At 38.6% G+C, this 19,724-nt stretch overlaps 1 protein-coding gene across 3 annotated transcripts in view; it reads left to right on the plus strand.

Moving 5' to 3' along the window:
- TLK1 (tousled like kinase 1) overlaps positions 1 to 19,724 on the plus strand; it is a 182,329-nt gene that overhangs the window by 49,963 nt on the left and 112,642 nt on the right. For all 3 annotated transcript variants that reach the window (XM_027557899.1, XM_027557920.1, XM_027557909.1), the window contains exon 2: positions 18,771 to 18,889. In XM_027557899.1, coding sequence (XP_027413700.1) covers positions 18,771 to 18,889 — 119 coding nt within the window. The remainder of the gene's footprint in view (positions 1 to 18,770; positions 18,890 to 19,724) is intronic.

Raw genomic sequence — 19,724 nt, forward strand, 5'->3', positions numbered from 1 at the left:
TGGAAAAGGTCAGTTTTCATTCCATTCCCAAAGAATGATCCAACTACTGCACACTTGCACTCATCTCACACACTAGTAAAGTAATGCTAAAATTCTTCAAGCCAGGCTTCAACAATACTTGAACCATGAACTTCCATATATTCAAGCTGGATTTAGAAAAGGCAGAGGAATCAGAGATCAAATTGCCAAGATCTGCTGGATCATTGAAAATGCAAGAGGGTTCCAGAAAAACATCTATTTCTGCTTTATTGACTATACCAAAGCCTTTGACTGTGTTGATCACAATAAACTGTGGAAAATCCTTCAAGAGATGGGAATACCAGACCACCTGACCTTACTCTTAAGAAATCTGTATGCAGGTCAAGAAGCAACAGTTAGAACTGGACATGGAACAACAGGTTGGTTCCAAATAGAAAAAGGAGTACCCCACTCCAGTACTCTTGCCTGGAAAATCCCATGGACGGAGGAGCCTGGTGGGCTGCAGTCCATGGGGTCGCTAAGAGTCAGACATGACTGAGCGACTTCACTTTCACTTTTCACTTTCATGCATTGGAGAAGGAAATGGCAACCCACTCCAGTGTTCTTGTCTGGAGAATCCCAGGGACGGGGGAGCCTGGTGGGCTGCCGTCTATGGGGTTGCACAGAGTCGGACACGACTGCAGTGACTTAGCAGCAAGACTGTATATTATCACCGTGCTTGCTTAACTTACATGCAGAGTACATCATGTAAAATGCTGGGCTGGATGAAACACAAGCTGGAATCAAGATTTCTGGGAGAAATATCAATAACCTCAGATAGGCAGATGACACCACCCTCATGGCAGAAATTGAAGAGGAACTAAAGAGCTTTGTGATGAAGATGAAAGAAGAGAGTGGGAAAGCTGGCTTAAAACTCAAAATTCATACACTCTTATCACTTTATGCCAGACAGATGTGAAACAATGGAAACAGTGATAGACTATTTTGTTATGGTCCAAAAATCACTGCATTTGATGACTGAAGCCATGAAATTAAAAGACGCTTGCTCCTGGAAGAAAAGTTAGACCAACCTAGACAGCATATTAAAAAGCAGAGACATTACTTTATAGACAAAGGTCTATCTAGTCAAAGCTATCTCTGTCGATATAGGAACTGGATCTTAAAGAAGGCTGAGTGCCTAAGAATTGATGCTTTTGAACTGTTGTGTTGGAGAAGACTTTTAAAAGTCCCTTGGACAGCACGGAAATCAAACCAGTCAATCCTAAAGGAAATCAGTCCTGAATATTCATTTGAAGGAATGATGCTGAAGCTGAAGCTCAATATTTTGGCTCCTTGATGCAAAGAGCTGACTCATTAGAAACAACCCTGAAGCTGGGAAAGATTGAAGGCAGGAGGGGAGGACAGAGGATGAGATGGTTGGTGGCATCGCTGACTCAATGGAGATGAGTTTGAGCAATCTGGGAATTGTTGAAGGACAGGAAAGCCTGGCGTGCTGCAGTCCATGGGGTTGCAAAGAGTAGACACTGCTGAACAACAGTAACAACCCACTTATCTCTAGGAAATTATAGTTCCTTGCTTTTCTAAATATAATCTGTCACGTCATTTGTCTGTTCCTATGCTATATGGAGCTTATCCATACGTAGTATTACATTCATCTTCAAAGTGCAAGTTAGATGGCTATTTCATTTTATGAATGAGAGAACAAGTTGAGAATTACTAGGTGGTGGAACTGAGATACGAATTTAGTTGTTGACTAGGTTTCTTGAATTTGAGGATTTTGTAATAGCATAACTGAGAATATTCATTTATTCATTCAACAAATACTTACTGAGAGTCTTCTACATGTTGGTCATTCTTTAATAGATCTGGATATTTCAGAGAACAGATCTAGATCTGTTCAGCTGCCCCCTTCCCACTGCTCTTCCTCTGGAGCTGTATTCTTGGGAGAGGAGGATGATAACCCACTCTTTGATGCAGCTGCAGACTCAGAATGACTTGTCTGCCAAGGAGCTTCAGAACTAAGAAGCATTAAATGTGTCTTGGCATGGGAGGAGATACGTAAGGTTACCTTACTTCCAGGGTTCTCCGTAACCTCAAAAAGTAGGATAATTGCCAGTTCTTGCCTAGAGCTATGAACCTGGGGCTTCACTAGTGACCAGGTGTCCTTTCAGCCTGTCTTGGAGTTGTCTTTGGGCTTCAGATACTGTGTCAGTTTTGATAGACTAGTGGGCTTACACTATAGTTGTATTCATAGTTGAGATATATTATGGTGACATAGTAAAGATGAACAATTGGATCATAAGGGGAAAAAGAGTAGGTAGAGCCTGTTGGGATCCATATTTAGGCTTCCCTGTGTTCTCTCCCCTATAAGAGAGGGTGCAGAGAGTGAACACACTTCCCCCAGCAGTGAAGTTTGAGCAACCTGTGTGCAGTGTGTCTGTCGAGGGAAGTCCACTGGAGACTACCCTGCACTTGAAGGTTTTTACTGGAGCATCTGCTTCCTAGCTATGGTACATTGTATAATTTCAGCACTGTGAGCCACCCTTATTAGTTACAGAAAGGTGAGAATTTCTTTGCTGGGATAGCATCCTCAGGTCCACTGTGTTAATCTTTTTCTGCATAGTTACTTAGTGTGGATGGAGATAGCTGGGGTGAGTCTGGAAAGAGATAATAAATATTTACAATTGTCTTTCCTATCATGCTTTAAGAGTCATTGTTTTAAGGAAATAATCCTAGGTTCAGACAAACATTTTAGGTAGGATGGTGTTTGTTGTAGCACTATTTTTAATAACAAAATATTAGAAACCATTTGAGTCATCAATAATAGGATAATTAAACATTAATGTACATCCTTTTAATGGAATGTTAGGTAGCCATGAAAATTATGTTCATGAAAACATAATAATGTGGCAGATTGTTTTTGTATGACTGGAAGAACACAGGGTAGAGAGCAGTAAGCAGTGTAGTGTCTTGGGCTTCCCAGGTGGTACAGTGGTGAAAGAATCTGCCCGAGGTGCAGGAGGCACAAGAGACATGGGTTTGATCCCTGGGTCAGGAAGATCCCCTGGAGCAGGAAATGGCAACCTACTCCAGTCCTCATGCCTGGAGAATACCACAGGCACAGGAGCCTGGCAGGCTGCAGTGCATGGGGGTCACAAAGAACCGAACGCGACTGAACGCAAGCTGAAAGTGCCGTGCTCCCTGATGTGTAATGTCCTAGACCCCCAGGTTTTGCTTGAACTTAGAGCATCATCTATTTAAGAAGGAAACAATGAAAAAAGGGAAGAAGGGAGAGAGAGAGTAAGAAAGAACAAGAAAATATAAAAGAACAGGAAGTAGTGTATGGTCTTGATGGTAGTAGTGGGTGCCAAGTAACTTTGTTTCTTTTTTGTTTTAACTATTTATTTATTTTTGGCCATGCTCGGTCTTTGTTGCTGTTTGTAGGCTTTCTCTCGTTGCAGAAAGCGGGGGATACTCCGTAGTTTTGGTGCTTGGGCCTCTTGTTGCAGTGGCTTCTCCCATGGAGTATAGGCTCTAGGGCTCAAGGGCTTCAGTAGTTGTGGCACACAGGCTTAGTTGTCCTGGGGGCATGTGGAATCTTCCCAGACCAGGATTCGAACCTGCATCCCTTGCATTGGCAGGCGGATTCCTAACCACTGTACCCCCAGGGAAGCCCCAGATAACTTTCTGATTCTTAAATTTGCAAATGCCCTTAAAACACAAATTTCTTCACAAACCTGTGGAAAAATATAAAAGTTACTTTTTTATTATGAGAAAAATCTAATTTATTGAAGTAGAGTGAATATTGCAGTGAACCTTAATGTACCCGTTAGGCAGCTTCAGTACTCATCAATTTTAGCATAAAAGTTGAAGTTAAGTTTGTTAAGAAATTTAAATTTTATTAAAATACATACATGTATTATATTATTATGGTAGATTGATGTAATTTTAGAGAGTATTCCTTCTTACATGTGCAATCACGTGCTGTCTCTGCATGCACTCTTTCTCACTCATACCCTTACCCCCTCCTTTTGGATTGTTCTTTTTGGAACACGGATGCTTAGTTGAGTGGGTGTAAGTTCTAACAAAAGGCATTAACCTCTTATTGTCTCAGTCTCCTTATTTTTTAAAGAAAGTGAAAGTAAAGTTGCTCAGTCGTGTCCGACTCTTTTCGACCCCCTGGTCTGTAGCCCACCAGGCTCCTCTGTCCATTGGATTCTCCCGGCAAGAATACTGGAGTGGGTTGCCATTTCCTTCTCCAGGGAATCTTCCCGACCCAGGGATCGAACCCAGGTCTCCTGTATTGCAGGCAGACACTTTAACCTCTGAGCCACCAGGGAAGCTCATAGTATATGGTAAAATAGAAAAATAGACTAGTATTAAGATTATATATATGTGTGTGTGTATAAATGGAAGCAGAGATTGATTTTTATTTTTTTTTAGCATGTATTTTTTTAAATTTATTTTAATTGGAGGCTAATTACTTTACAATACATATAGTGGTGGTTTTTACCATACATTCACATGAATCAGCCATGGGTGTACATGTGTTCCCCATCCTGACCCTCCCTCCTACCTCCCTCCCCATCCCATCCCTCAGGGTCATCCCAGTGCACCAGCCCTGAGCACCCTGTCTCATGCATCGAACCTGGACTGGCGATCTATTTCACGTGTGATAATATACATGTTTCAATGCTATTCAGAGATTGATTTTTAAAGTAAATTATTTTAAGCTAGAGGGAAAGGAGTTAGTTATGTTATTAATACATGAAAGAAATTAGGCATTGAAGTATTATGCCATTCTACCTACCAGGAACTTCTGACTTAAGGGGGAAAGCTAGAAGAGAGCTTATATACATTATACATGGCAGTGTTTACTTAGCACTTGTATTTTAGCATACATAGATGTTTACATTATTGACTGCTTAGTGTCAGGTATAGTTCAAAACTCTTCATATTAACTTGTTTTACTTTAGCAACTATAAGGTATATACTTATATTATCGCCATTTTATACATAAAGAAGCTGAAACATGGAGAGGGAAAGGAACTTGGCCTCCTGTGTGTGTGTACAACTTGTCTGTCTGTGTGTGTGTTTTTATTTTTGATGAAAGAAAAATTAGCTCAGACTCTTTTTTTATTTATAAGAATAAAATTGAAATTAAATTCTTAAATTAAAATTGAAGCTTAAATGAAAACTCTTGTGCCTTACTTCTGATGCACAGTACATATATTAAAATTTGGTCTAGGGTTGTGTGAATCCTTTGCTGGAAGTGTTATAAATTAAAGTGTTTAATATCTCACCCCTTATCTTTAAGCATTTTAATCTGATTTGGAGTGATTCTAGATCAGATCTGTTTTCTCTTTATCACAGGCTTATCTTACTGAATGTATATCAATAGAATAGATTCAGGAATCTGGCTTTGTATGCTTACTTTTTTTCAGTCATTGTAGGTGAAATATTTACGTGTATATATACAATACACAAATATTTGTGTGGAGAGATAGGATGGAGATATATATGGTTCAGAAATAGTTCAGGGAAACAGAATTGAATTAAGTACAGAAATACATCCATGTTTATATTGGAATGTGATACTTGACTAAAGAGGTATTTCAAATCAGTGAGGAAATGTTGAATTTGTGAGAAATTATTAACTGTTGAAAAAAATTCTAGATATATATAGTTAAATTTTAAATGGATTAAATGTCCAAATGTTAATATTTTAAATCATTATAAAAATGTAGGTGATATTTTCATTGGATTCCTGGGAGAGAAAGTTTATTAGGAAATAAATTGGGCTACTCTTGTGATAGCTCATTTAACATGTTTATTTAACTGCCAAAAAATTAGAAGATTTGATTTTAAATAGAGGATCAGACAGTGGAATAAATGATAGAATGCAGTGTATTCAACAAAAATAATAAGTATATCCATTGAATACATGATACAAAATACTGTATATGAAAATAGGTATGTTCTGTTTATTAGCAGTGCTAGAGTAGATGTTTAAAGATGAGTCAAAAGTAATTCTAGAGTGTTCAACAGTGTAAACTTGTTGAATTCTTTTTGTTTCCTGTACTTTCAAATGCATTTTAAAAACTAATGAAAAGGAATTATTTAATTGGAATATTTTATCTTGTTGAAAAATTTTCTAACTTTATTATATTTCTAATCTACAGTTCTCTGCCTTGTAAGGCATAATGTGAAAAGTATTAATTGAAGAAAGACTTTACTGTTCTGTATAAATCAGTTTATCATATGTAATGTGAAAAGTAACAAAATCTAGAATGAATTAAAATATTTTTAGAGTAAAGGAAGTTTTGAATTAAAAAAATGTGAAGTAATAGCTGAGTAGCAGTTGACTCTAATATTAAAAGTGTCTTACTGAACAAACTCATTTCTTTACTTTTTGTTAACTAGTGTTCTGGTTTTAACCTTTTGAAAACATGCTTTCTAGATTTTTTTTTTTTTGACCATCTGCTAAGGAAGATGAAGAGTTCAGGTAATTTAAAAATGGCATAATGAAAAATTGATTCACCGTCTAAAAATAGGTGCTAAGTAAAGTAATATTGACCAACCAGAGCTGCTAATATGTTCAAATAATGGTATCTTGTTTCAGAATGACCACCTTGGGAGACCATATTTTTATAGTTAACATTTAATGAGTGAGTTTGGGAATGTATGTATGAAAGAGAGGGGGAGAGAGAGAAAACCTACTAGAAGGGACCATGACAGACTCTAGTGGGTCAAATTGTGGTTTTATTTTTGTTGTTTTCTTAAAGTTGTTCTTCATAAAATAGGATGTGATTGAGCTCTAATTTGAGTAGTGACGTCTCTTGTTTTATGTTTTATGTGAAGTTTATGGGTTTATGGGTTTATGGTAGATTGTGGGGGGCAGTTTAGTAAGAATAGTAGCATAGCTAGGAGATAGGTGGTTGTATTTTGGGATGGGGTTTTCTTGTAAGGATGATGTGGTCTTTATAGTGTCTTCTGTAATTTTTTCTTTTTCAAAAATATAAACCATTATTGTATATTGAAGAATTTAATGGATCATGGTAAAATTACCTATTCTTAAGAAAAATCTCACTTCTTATAATTAAGGATCCAAATTTTGGATGTATCAGAAGTGTGTTAGCTATAACAGGAGTCAGCAAATGACCTGACTCCTGATTTAAAAAATAATCAAAAGACAACATTTTGTGACATGTGAAATTCAGATTTTAGTACCTATGAATAAAGTTTTATTGGGACAACAGCTGCTTTTGCTTTATAATGGCAAAGCTGAGTAGTTGTGACAGAGCTCCTGTATGGCATTCTCTTCACTTCCTACTGCTTTGGTTCACTACGAATTTCAGTGCTGCAGTTACACCTTGACAGTATTTTGAATGTCATGTGTATTTCCAGTCTGTAATATTTAGTTTTTTTAAATAAAATTTTCAATATTTATATATGCATATACATCATGTCAGAACAAGAAAAATAGAGAACAATGAACTCTGAGTGGTGTGCTTTTTAAGGCACAGTTGGAGCATGTATTATTTTATTATTGAGTTAGATAGCAAAAAATTGTTCTTATCTTTTGCAGTGACACTGTAGCTGTGGTAGAAGAATAAAGTATATATTGACATTACTAGACTAAGCATACATCACAGTATTCTTAACTCTCAAATTTTTAAAGTAACAGTCCATTTAAAATGGAACATTTCATTACAGTGTAACTTCATAAAAAGTTGAAAATGAGGCTGCCACCAAAATAAGTTTCTGAGCAACTCATTCATTAGCCAAGCAAAGAAAGCTGTTTACTGATGGTGAGTTAATTAAATTGTGTTTGATTGCAGCAGTCAAAGAAATGTGTCCAGAGAAAATAAATCTGTTTTAGACTATTAACTTTTTGGCAAGAACAGTTGATTTAAGAGTTGAGGACATTTGAAGCAATATCAATAGTCAGTTTAAAAACAAGGCGAAAGATTTAGAATGGTTTTCCTTGTCTTGATGAATCCACAGATTTTATTGATGTTACTCAGTTGTTGATTTAAGGCATCAATACCAAGTTTGAAGTGGCAGAAAAATTAGCTTCTGTGAATAATCTGTGTGGAACAACTTCAGGTAAAAATATTTTCACAGTTGAGAAAACACTAAGTACAATCTGAAGTGGAATCTGGTAAGATGTGCTACAACTGATAATGGTAAAAATACGTGTGAAAGAGAAAGAGGCTTAGTTAGACACATCTACAAAGCTTGTAAAAATGTGAGGTGTTCAGAGCCTACTGTTATACGTTGTACAATTCATCAGCAGGTACTTTGCTGAAATTATGTGAATTTATTACGTGTTACAGAATCAGTATGGTCAACAGTGAACTCGATTTGTTCTCATGGACTTAACTAGCACCAGCTGTACACATTTTTGTTTGAAGCTGAATATCCTGACTGGCTTAGCAGTGGTAACATTTTATTGCAGTTTTTTGATTTTAGGACTGAGTTTGAGATTTTTCTGAACAAAGAGGCAGCCCTCAATCACTATTATCAAATACTGATTGGTTTTGGAAACTAACTTTTTATATGGAGTTGAAAATATTTTTAAATGAATTTAATGTAAAATTACAAGGCATAAGAGCATTCATTTATGAAATTTAGCTGCAGTAAAGTCTTTGAGTGGTAACTGATGTTTGAATTACAAGTAACATCAAGCTGCTTTATACAGTTCTCATCCTGTCAAAATGAGAACTTCATTCCCACATGAATTTGCTTGAATATATTTTCCAACCCCAAACTACAGTTCCAGCAGCATTTTTTCAGACACTGATGCAAGCACAAAGAATGTTTCCATAATTCAGAATCAATTTAATTGTGCACTTGAGGAACTCTATCTAACCTTCAATTGGAAGTGATTAATCTGCACTGTAATGACAGAGCGAAAGGCAAATATCACAAGAATAATCTAATAGACTTCTCTAACTGCCTTTGAAATAATGAATATGCTAATTAAAATCATGTGCTTCCGGGTTAATATCAGCATATGGCAGTACTTATTTTTCAGAAAAGATTTTTTTCAAAGATAAATCCTTAAAATCTGATCATCATTATCAGAGGAGTACTTATATTTTGATGATAGGAAACTTGAATTAGGCGGAATGTTCCTTTGCTGCTCCCCTCCCCCCCACCAAGTCCATTCCATTAGCAGACTGATCTGTTATAAAATACCATATACAGATATCATTATACCTTACATTTTATCATTAGAAAATATGTAGGAGGCTTTTCTCTCTTGTTACATAAGTCTCTTCATAAATTTTGCCCAGTGGCCTGCAAGGACCAAAATACCTTGTGATCAAGCTCTTTATAACAGTTGTGGTATCCCCTGTTGTATAGCAGTGCTTCTCAAACTTGGATGTACATAATTTTTTGAGGATCTTCTTAAAATATGGATTCTGATTTGGTAGGTCTGGGGTGGAACCCAAGGTTTGCCTTTCTTATGCATCTGAGGTGATAACAGGTGTTGGTATCAATGGACTGCATTTTGAGAAGGAAAGCTCTAGTAGTCAAGTTTGTTAGATTTTTATACAGGTATTCTAATATTTGTTAAGCATATGTTATGTGCCAGGAGTTATACCAGGGGCTTTTGGACATACTGACTCTTTAAAATGTCACAGAAACTTGTTAGAAGGTATTAAGGACTGCAGTGAGGTTGGGAACTCTAGCAAGGGTTTTCTGTGTGTTTATTCACTCAGTTGTGTCCAACTCTTTGCAACCCCATGGACTGTAGCCCGCCAGGCTCCTTTGTCCATGGGGATTCTCCAGGCAAGAACACTGGAGTGGGTTGTCATGCCCTCCTTCAGGGGATCTTCCCAACCCAGGGATCGAGCCCAGGTCTCCCACATGGCAGGTGGATTTTTTAATCAGGGAAGCCCAGTAAGGGTTTTGAATTAGAAACTAATTGTTTTGTTTTCCCTTGATTGATTAGCTTCCTCAAGCACCTCATGATGGAGAAGGTGATGGCACACCACTCCAGTACTCTTGCTTGGAAAATCCCATGGATGGAGGAGCCTGGTGGGCTGTAGTCCATGGGGTCACTAAGAGTTGGACACAACAGAGCGACTTCACTTTCACTTTTCACTTTCGTGCATTGGAGAAGGAAATGGCAACCCACTCCAGTGTTCTTGCCTGGAGAATCCCAGGGACATGGGAGCCTGGTGGACTGCCATCTATGGGGTCGCACAGAGTTTGACGCGATTTGGCAACAGCAGCAGCAGCACCTCGTGAAGGGGAGAGGAAGCTATACATCTTAAGAAACAGAAACAGTGGGAAGCAAAATACTGCATTGGTGGCTGGTACGATAGTAGGGACTGATGTCCTCTTCCCTGCTAAATTCCACGGGGTCAGCAACCAGTTTCCAAGCCAAAGAGTAGACATAGTATGAGTAAAGTGAAAATGTTAGTTGCTCAGTCATGTCCGACTCTTTGCCAGTCTATGGACTGTGGTCCGCCAGGCACCTCTGTCCATGGGATTCTCCAGACAAGACTACTGGAGTGGGTAGCCATTCTCTTCTGCAGGGGATCTTCCCAACCCAGGGATCAAACCCAGGTCTCCTGTATTGCAGGGTGATTCTTTACCATTTGAGCCACAGGGAACTCCATAGTATGTATAGCACATACATATTTTGTAAACATTTTCCCTCAATCTCTTGCTTGCCTTTTTTATAATTTTTTTAAGCTAGCCAATTCAAATTTTTGACAAGTCCAATTTATTTTTTCTGTTTTATTTTTAAGAGTTGTAAAATATACATAAATAAGATTGACCGTTTTAACCATTTTAAGATATATAGTTCAGTGACTACCATCTCCAGAGCTTTCTTTGTCTTCCCCAAGCAAACCTTTGTACCCATTAAACACTACTTCCATATTCCCCCATGCCCCTCATCCCTTGGCATCCACCATTCTACTTTCTGTCTCTATGAATTTGACTACTCTAGGAATCTTGTGTAAACAAAATCATACAGTATTTGTCTTTTTATGTCTCACATATTTCACTTAGCATAATGTCTTCGGAGCTTATTTATGTTCTAGCCTAAATTTCCTTTAACTATAGAAAGTAAATTTCCTTCATTTTTCACACCAAATAATATTTAATTTCACTTTATGTATATACAACGTTTTATTCATTCATTCATTCTTTGATGGACACTATGAGTGCTCTTACCTTTTGGCTGTTAATAATAATTCTATCAATATGGATGTACAAATATCTATTTGAGTCTTTGCTTTTACTTCCTTTGGGAGTGAAGCTCACTCACACCTACCTCCACACACTTAGAGGAGAAACTTTCTGGATCATGTAATAATTATGTTTTTAATTTTCTGAGGAACTGCTATACCATTTTCCATAGTGACTGCCCCAGTTTGCATTCCCACCAGCAACACGCAAGAGTTCAAACTTATCCACATCCTTGCTAACAGTTGTTATTTTGTTTTTTTTTTTTTTTTTGACTATAGCTATCCTAATGCATATGAAATTGTATCTCATTGTGATTTTGATGTCCATTTCTTTAATCTGTTGGGCAGCTGTATGTCTTCTTTGGAGAAGTGTCTGTTCAAGTTCTTTGTCCATTTTTTTAATTGGATTGTTTTTGTTGTTGAATTGTAGGATGTCTTTATATATTCTAGATGAAAAGTGAAACAAAGTTTTTCAGTCATGTCCGACTCTTTGCGACCCCATGAACTGCAGCACGCCAGGCCTCCCTGTCCATCACCAACTTCCGGAGATCACTGAAACCCATGTCCGTTGAGTCAGTGATTCCATCCATTTCATCCTCTGTCATCCCCTTCTCCTCCTGACCTCAATCTTTCCCAGCATCAGGGTCTTTTCAATGAGTCAGCTCTTCATATCAGGTAGCCTACGTATTGGAGTTGTAGCTTCTACATCAGTCCTTCCAGTGAACACCCAGGACTGATCTCCTTTAGGATGGACTGGTTGGATCTCCTTGCAGTCCAAGGGACTCTCAAGAGTCTTCTCCAGCACCACAGTTCAAAAGCATCAATTCTTATGTGCTCAGCTTTCTTCACAGTCCAACTCTCACATCCATACATGACCACTGGGAAAAACATAGCCTTGACTAGGCGGACCTTTGTTGAAAAAGTAATGTCTCTGCTTTTGAATATGCTATCTAGGTTGGTCATAACTGTCCTTCCAAGGAGTAAGCGTCTTTTAATTTCATGGCTGCAGTCACCATCTACAGTGATTTTGGAGCCCCCAAAAATAAAGTCAGCCACTGTTACCCCATCTATTTGCCATGAAGTGATGGGACCGGATGCCGTGATCTTAGTTTTCTGAATGTTGAGCTTTAAGCCAACTTTTTCACTCTCCTCTTTCACTTTCATCAAGAAGCTCTTTAGTACTTCTTCACTTTCTGCCGTAAGGGTGGTGTCATCTGCATATCTGAGGTTATTGATATTTCTTCTGGCAATCTTGATTCCAGCTTGTGCTTCCTCCAGCCCAGCGTTTCTCATGATGTACTCTGCATATAAGTTAAATAAGCAGGGTGACAATATGCAGCCTTGATGTACTCCTTTTCCTATTTGGAACCAGTCTGTTGTTCCATGTCCAATTCTAACTGTTGCTTCCTGACCTGCATACAGATTTCTCAAGAGGCAGGTCAGGTGGTCTGGTATTCCCATCTCTTGCAGAATTTTCCACAGTTTATTGTGATCCACACCGTCAAAGGCTTTGGCATGGTCAATAAAGCAGAAATAGATGTTTTTCCGGAACTCTCTTGCTTTTTCGATGATCCAGCGGATGTTGGCAATTTGATCTGTGGTTCCTCTGCCTTTTCTAAAACCAGCTTGAATGTCTGGAATTTCACGGTTCACGTATTGCTGAAGCCTGGCTTGGAGAGTTTTAAGCATTATTTCACTAGTGTGTGAGATGAGTGCAAGTGTGCGGTAGTTTGTGCATTCTTTGGCATTGCCTTTCTTTGGGATTGGAATGAAAACTGACCTTTTCTAGTCCTGTGGCCACTGCTGAGTATTCCAAATTTGCTGGCATATTGAGTGCAGCATCATCACAGCATCATCCTTTAGGATTTGAAATAGCTCAACTGGAATTGCATCACTTCCAATAACTTTGTTCATAGTGATGCTTCCTAAAGCCCACTTGACTTCACATTCCAGGATGTCTGGCTCTAGGTGAGTGATCACACTATTGTGATTATTATGGAGTAGCCATCATAGTCAACAAAAGAGTCCGAAATGCAGTACTTGGATGCAATCTCCAAAACGACAGAATGATCTCTGTTCGTTTCCAAGGCAAACCATTCAATATCACAGTAATCCAAGTCTCTGCCCCAACGAGTAATGCTGAAGAAGCTGAAGTTGAACAGTTCTATGAAGACCTACAAGAACTTCTAGAACTAACACTGAAAAAAAGATGTCCTTTTCATTATAGAGGACTGGAAGGCAAAAGTAGGAAGTCAAGAAACACCTGGAGTAACGGGCAAATTTGGCCTTGGGATACGGAATGAAGCAGGGCAAAGATTAATAGAGTTTTGCCAAGAGAACGCACTGGTCATAGCAAACACCCTCTTCCAACAACACAAGGGAAAACTCTACAGATGGACATGACCAGATGTTCAGCACCAAAATCAGATTGATTATATTCTTTGCAGCCAAAGATGGAGAAGCTCTATACAGTCAGCAAAAACAAGACCAGGAGCTGACTGTGACTCAGATTATGAGCTCCTTATTGCCAAATTCAGACTGAAATTGAAGAAAGTGGAGAAAACCACTAGATCATTCAGGTATGACCTGAATCAAATCCCTTATGACTATACAGTGGAAGTGAGAAATAGATTTAAGGGACTAGATCTGATAGACAGAGTGCCTGATGAACTATGGACGGAGGTTTGTGACATTGTACAGGAGACCGGAATCAAGACCATCCCCAGGAAAAAGAATTTTGCAAAAAAGCAAAATGGCTGTCTAAGGAGGCCTTACAAATAGCTGTGAAAAGCAAAGGAGAAAAGGAAAGATATACCCATTTCAATGCAGAGTTCCAAAGAATAACAAGGAGAGATAGAAAGCCTTCCTCAGTGATCAATGCAAAGAAATAGAGGAAAACAATAGAATGGGAAAGACTAGAGATCTCTTCAAGAAAATTAGAGATACCAAGGGAACATTTCATGGGAAGATGGGCTCAATAAAGGACAGAAATGGTAGGGACCTAACGGAAGCAGAAGATGTTAAGAAGAGGTGGAAGGAATACACAGAAGAACTGTACAAAAAAGATCTTCACGATCCATGGACTAGAGTCTATGGAATTCTCCAGGCCAGGATACTGGAGTGGGTAACCTTTCCCTTCTCCAGTGGATCTTCCCAACCTAGGGATTCAACCCAGGTCTCTCGCATTGCAATCTCTAGATAGCAATCCGTTATGAGACGTAGGACTTGCAGATGTTTTCTCCCATTTACAGCCCACTCCAGTATTTTTGTCTGGAAAATCCCATGGATTGCGGAGCCTGGTAGGCTACCGTCCATGGGGTCACAAAGAGTCGGACACAACTGAGCGACTTCACTTTCACTTTTAAGAGGGTTAACAGGTAGGAAGACCAGAAGTTCCCAGGTGGCAGGAGGAAATACACTACAAGTGGCAGGCTTTTCCCCTTCTCTGTTGAGGTTACCTGGTTCTGCCTCAACTTAACTTTTCTCAAACCTTGAGCTAACCAATGGGTTTTTCTTATGTAAATGTTTTCCTTAAGCTGTATTACTGAAACTATGTATTTGCTTTGCAGTCTGCCTTTCTTCAAATTGGTTCAGCCTAAGACTAACTTTTTTTTTTTTCTTTTCTTTTCTTTTCTCAAACCTGGGCTGATAATGGCTAAACAAGCCAGTATTCAGGTCATTTTTGGGGGGGAGGGGTGGAGAATGACACACCTTTGGTATTCTATCTTAAAAATGCATGTTGTGGGACAGGGGCCTGGTGAAATTCCCTCAACCTTGACGTTTCTCTCTTATCTGATTAGCAGCTTGCTAACAGACATATGCCTTGCTAAAAACTACAGTGGGGCATTCTTTCTGCCCCCTTCTAATGTCTGTCAGAAGCTTTCTGTATCTATTTTACCTTTAATAAAATTGTTACATAAAAAGCTCTGAGTGTCAAGCCTCGTCTCTGGCCCCGGATTGAAATCCTCTCCTCCAAAGGTCTTGAAGCCTTTGTAGCACAGGCTTCAAGTTTGGATGTGGGATCTAGTTCCCTGACCAAGGATTTAACCCTGGTCTCCTGCATTGGGAGCTTAGAACATTAGCCACTGGACCACCAGGGAAGTTAATTTTGATAAAGTCCAGTTACATATATTTTCTTGTGTTGCTGAGCTTTTGTTTTTATATCCAAGAAATCATTGCCAGATCCAGTGTCTGAAGATTTTCCCTTGTTTTTCTTCTATGAGTTTTACAGTTTCAGGTCTTTATATTTAAGCATTTGATCCATTTTGAGTTAATTTTTGTATTTGATGTTAGGGAAGTGTTCAACTTAACATTTTTGCGTGTGGATATCCAGTCTTTCCAGTGCTGTTTGTTGAAAAGACTGTTTCCCCCCCCATGGAATGGTCTCAGCATTCTTATTTCTGGGCTCTCTATTTTATTCCATTGGTTTACATGTTTGTCTTTATATTAGTACTGTATATAATATATATATATATATTTTTGCTCCTGAGAAACCCACCAAAACTATTGGTGAATGCAGAATTTTGCTGCTTCTGTTTTTTGATAAGTGGTGATGAATAAAACAGGAAAAGCATATGGGAAAAAATTCTGACCCCCTACCATACACAAATATTAATTTAGGATAAATCATAGACCTAAGTGGAAAAACATAAAACTTAAAAAGATTGTTTTTTCACTTTGGGACATGCAAAGTTTTCTTGGTAATAGAAAGATAATAACCATAAATAGAAAAATTAGATATTTTCACTTCAAAATTAAACATTTCCTCTTCTCAAATCATTATGAAGAAAATGGATAAAAATCAAAGACTTACAGAAAATGTTTTTCCTGTCTGTCAACCAACTGACAGTTTTTTTTTTTTTAAGATGTATTTTATGTTTTGGTTGCAGCGTGTCCTCATTGCTGTACACAGGCCTTCTCTAGTTGGGGCGGTAGGGGCTGCTCTTGGTTCAGGGGGCAGGCTTCTGTCGCAGTGCTTGCTGCTGTTGTGGAGCTCAGGCTCTAGGCATGCGGACTTCAGAGTTGCTGCATGTTGGCCCAGTAGTTGCAGCTCGTAGGCTGTAGAACGCTGACTGGCTGGTTGTGGCACACGGGCTTAGTTGCTCCGTGGCATCTGGGATCTTCCTGGACCAGGGATTGAACTGGTGTATCACAATGCAAGGTGGATTCTTAACCACTGGATGACCATGGAAATAGGAAGTACTAGTGATACTTGACGGAGAAGGCAGTGGCACCCCACTCCAGTACTCTTGCCTGGAAAATCCCATGGACAGAGGAGCCTAGTAGGCTGCAGTCCATGAGGTCACTAAGAGTCGGACACAACTGAGCGACTTCACTTTGACTTTTCACTTTCATGCATTGGAGAAGGAAATGGCAGCCCACTCCAGTGTTCTTGCCTGGAGAATCCCAGGGACAGGGGAGCCTGGTGGGCCGCCGTCTATGGGGTCACACAGAGTCGGACACGACTGAAGCGACTTAGCAGCAGTGATACTTGAAAGTACATTGTCAGGAGTATACTTATGATAGAAACTAGATTCTAGGGACCTAAAACTAGTTAGGGTTATAAATCACCAGTGTAAGGAAATAATTAAATTTTCTGATATTAATTGCACAAAATTCAAGCTTCAGTTTTATTTTTTTTAAAGGCATATGTGAGACAGAAGGAGGGAGGGAGGGGAGAGATGCACAAGAGAGCAGGGACACATGCAGATGCAAGATTTCTTGAATATTAAGAAGGAATAGGATCAAAAACAAGAAATGAAGGCTTTAGGTTTTTGGACTTAGCTACCTTTTTGTCTAAGATGGAAGAATGAAGAATGGACAGGGCAGATACATACAGGCAGAGAAACGCTAATAAACATGAAAGGGTGGCCATTATCTCTCTAGCCCTCCATCCAGATGAAGGTGGAAGATAATGAGGAAACTTTAAAGGGTTAAGGACTATAGGAATAGCTCTTAAGTTTTAGAAGAAAAACATTACGGTGTGTGAAAGGGGTCTAGTGTAGTTTGAATATGTTTCACATGTGGTTTTGGATTCTGATAATATCCTCCAGCTCCCTTTGACTCACTTAGGTCACTCCTAAAGTTTTATCAGTAGAGAATTAGCAGACATGGAGGAGAGGATTTTTAAGAGTTTAGTTGAACTTTAACTAGAATTTGTGGTGCTTTAGTCTGCTTCGTTGAAATTACACGAGGGAGTTCATTTTCCCCTCTTTAATTCTTAGGGTTGTTGTTTAATAATAGATGATATCTCAGTGATCTGCTTGATATTTGTGTGTGTTTGTGTCTGCCTGCTAGAAACTGAAAACACTGTACAAAAAAATCTTTGGACATGACAGTAATAAGAGTCTTCCCAGTTTCAAATACACTTAGTCATAAATTGAGTGCTTCCCAGGTGGCTTAATGATAAAGAATCCGCCTGCCAAGCAGGAGACATGGATTTGATCCCTGGATTGGAAAGATCTCCTGGAGAAGGAAATGGCAACCTACTTCAATATTCTTGCTTGGGAAATACCATGGACAGAGAGCCTGGCGGGCTGCAAAAGAGTTGGGGTTGCAAAAGAGTCAAACCGTGACCTAGCAACTAAATAACAACAAAACAACCAAGTCATGAATTATATATAAGCAAAATATTTAAGTAGTAATACCACTTAGTGCAAAATTCCGTAAAGCTCAGAGTAGGGTGATTATATTATGAGAAGTGGACTTGGGTCCACTAATGGCTCATCAAATTAATTTAATAGCTCACAAACAGCATTTTTTCCTTTTTAATGGATTAGAATAAACTAGAAAATATTGGAGCTTGCAGCATATAGTAATAAACAGTTGTGGAACTTTTAATATAAAATGTATGTATGTATGTGTTGATTTGGGTGAAAATATATTTGTTACTGTGGATTGCAGTCAAAAAGTGTTGGAAATCCATCATAGGTTATTTTGATAAATAATTGTGGACATTATAAAAACCTTTAAAGTCCTTACATTCATCTGCTTTTAGATTCGTTAAGTTTATGTTTACATTTCAACTAATTGTTGTTGTTCAGTCGTGTCTTGACTCTTTGCGACCAGATGGGCTGCAGCACACCAGGCTTCCCTATCCTTCACTATCCCTCGGAGTTTTCTCAAATTCATGTCCATTGAGTTCATGATGCCATCCAACCATCTCATCCTCTGTTGCCACTTCTCTTCCTGCCCAGCATCAGGGTCTTTTCCAAGAGTCGGCTCTTCACATCAGGTGGCCAAAGTATTGGGGCTTCAGCCCAGTATCAGTCCTTCCAGTGAATATGCAGGGATGATTTCTGATTTGATCTCCTTGCAGTCCAAGAGACTCTCAAGAATCTTCTCAAAAGCTTCAGTTCTTCAGCACTCAGCCTTTTTTATGATCCAAATCTCACATCCATACATGACTACTGGAAAAACTATAGCTTTGACTATATGGATCTTTGTCGGAAAAGTGATGTCTCTGCTTTTTAATACGCTGTTTAGGTTTGTCATAGCTAATTACATAAATATATTTTAGATGTAAGTATATAAATACATATGTAAGTGTGCTTTTTTTTTTTTTTTTGGTCTTAATAGGTGCAATGGATGAGCTTCATAGTCTGGATCCAAGAAGGCAAGAATTATTGGAAGCTAGATTTACAGGAGTTGCAAGTGGGAGCACGGGGAGCACGGGCAGTTGCAGTGTTGGAGCTAAAGTGAGTAAAATTGTAATCTTTATTTGACATTTTTTCTTTGTATTAAAGTATGCGTATTTTGTAAAGGATTTATATTTAACAACAAGTTAGTACTTACTATTATTTTTATAATGTATAGGAAAAAGTCCAATGTTTTTATACCTGATTTCTAGTATAGCATACTATATTTTGCATACCATTTTACAAAAAGGCAAAATGGTTCTCTGAGGAGGCCTTACAAATAGCTGAAAAAAAGAAAAGAAAGTGAAAGTGAAAAGCAAAGATATACCCATCTGAATGCAGAGTTCCAAAGAATAGCAAGGAGAGATAAGAAAGCCTTCCTCAGTGATCAATGCAAAGAAATAGAGGGAAACGATAGAATGGGAAAGACTAGAGATCTCTTCAAGAAAGTTAGAGACACCAAGGGAACATTGCATGCAAAGATGGGCTCAATAAAGGACAGAAATGGTGTGGACCTAACAGAAGCAGAAGATATTAAGAAGAGGTGGCAAGAATACACAGAACTATACAAAAGAGATCTTCATGACCCCAGATAACCATGATGGTGCAATCACTCACCTAGAGCCAGAAGTCATAGAATGCGAAGTCAAGTGGGCCTTAGGAAGCATCACTACAAACAAAGCTAGCGGAGCTGACAGAATTCCAGTTGAGCTATTTCAGATCCTAAAAGATGATGCTGTGGAAGTGTTGCACTCGATACGCCAGCAAATTTGGAAAACTCAGCAGGAGCCACAGGACTGGAAAAGGTCAGTTTTCATTCCAATCCCAAAGAAAGGCAATGCCAAAGAATGCTCAAACTACTGCACAGTTGCACTCATTTCACACGCTAGCAAAG

This window comes from Bos indicus x Bos taurus, chromosome 2, assembly GCF_003369695.1.
Source record: "Bos indicus x Bos taurus breed Angus x Brahman F1 hybrid chromosome 2, Bos_hybrid_MaternalHap_v2.0, whole genome shotgun sequence".
In the NCBI taxonomy this organism is placed as follows: Eukaryota; Metazoa; Chordata; class Mammalia; order Artiodactyla; family Bovidae; genus Bos; species Bos indicus x Bos taurus.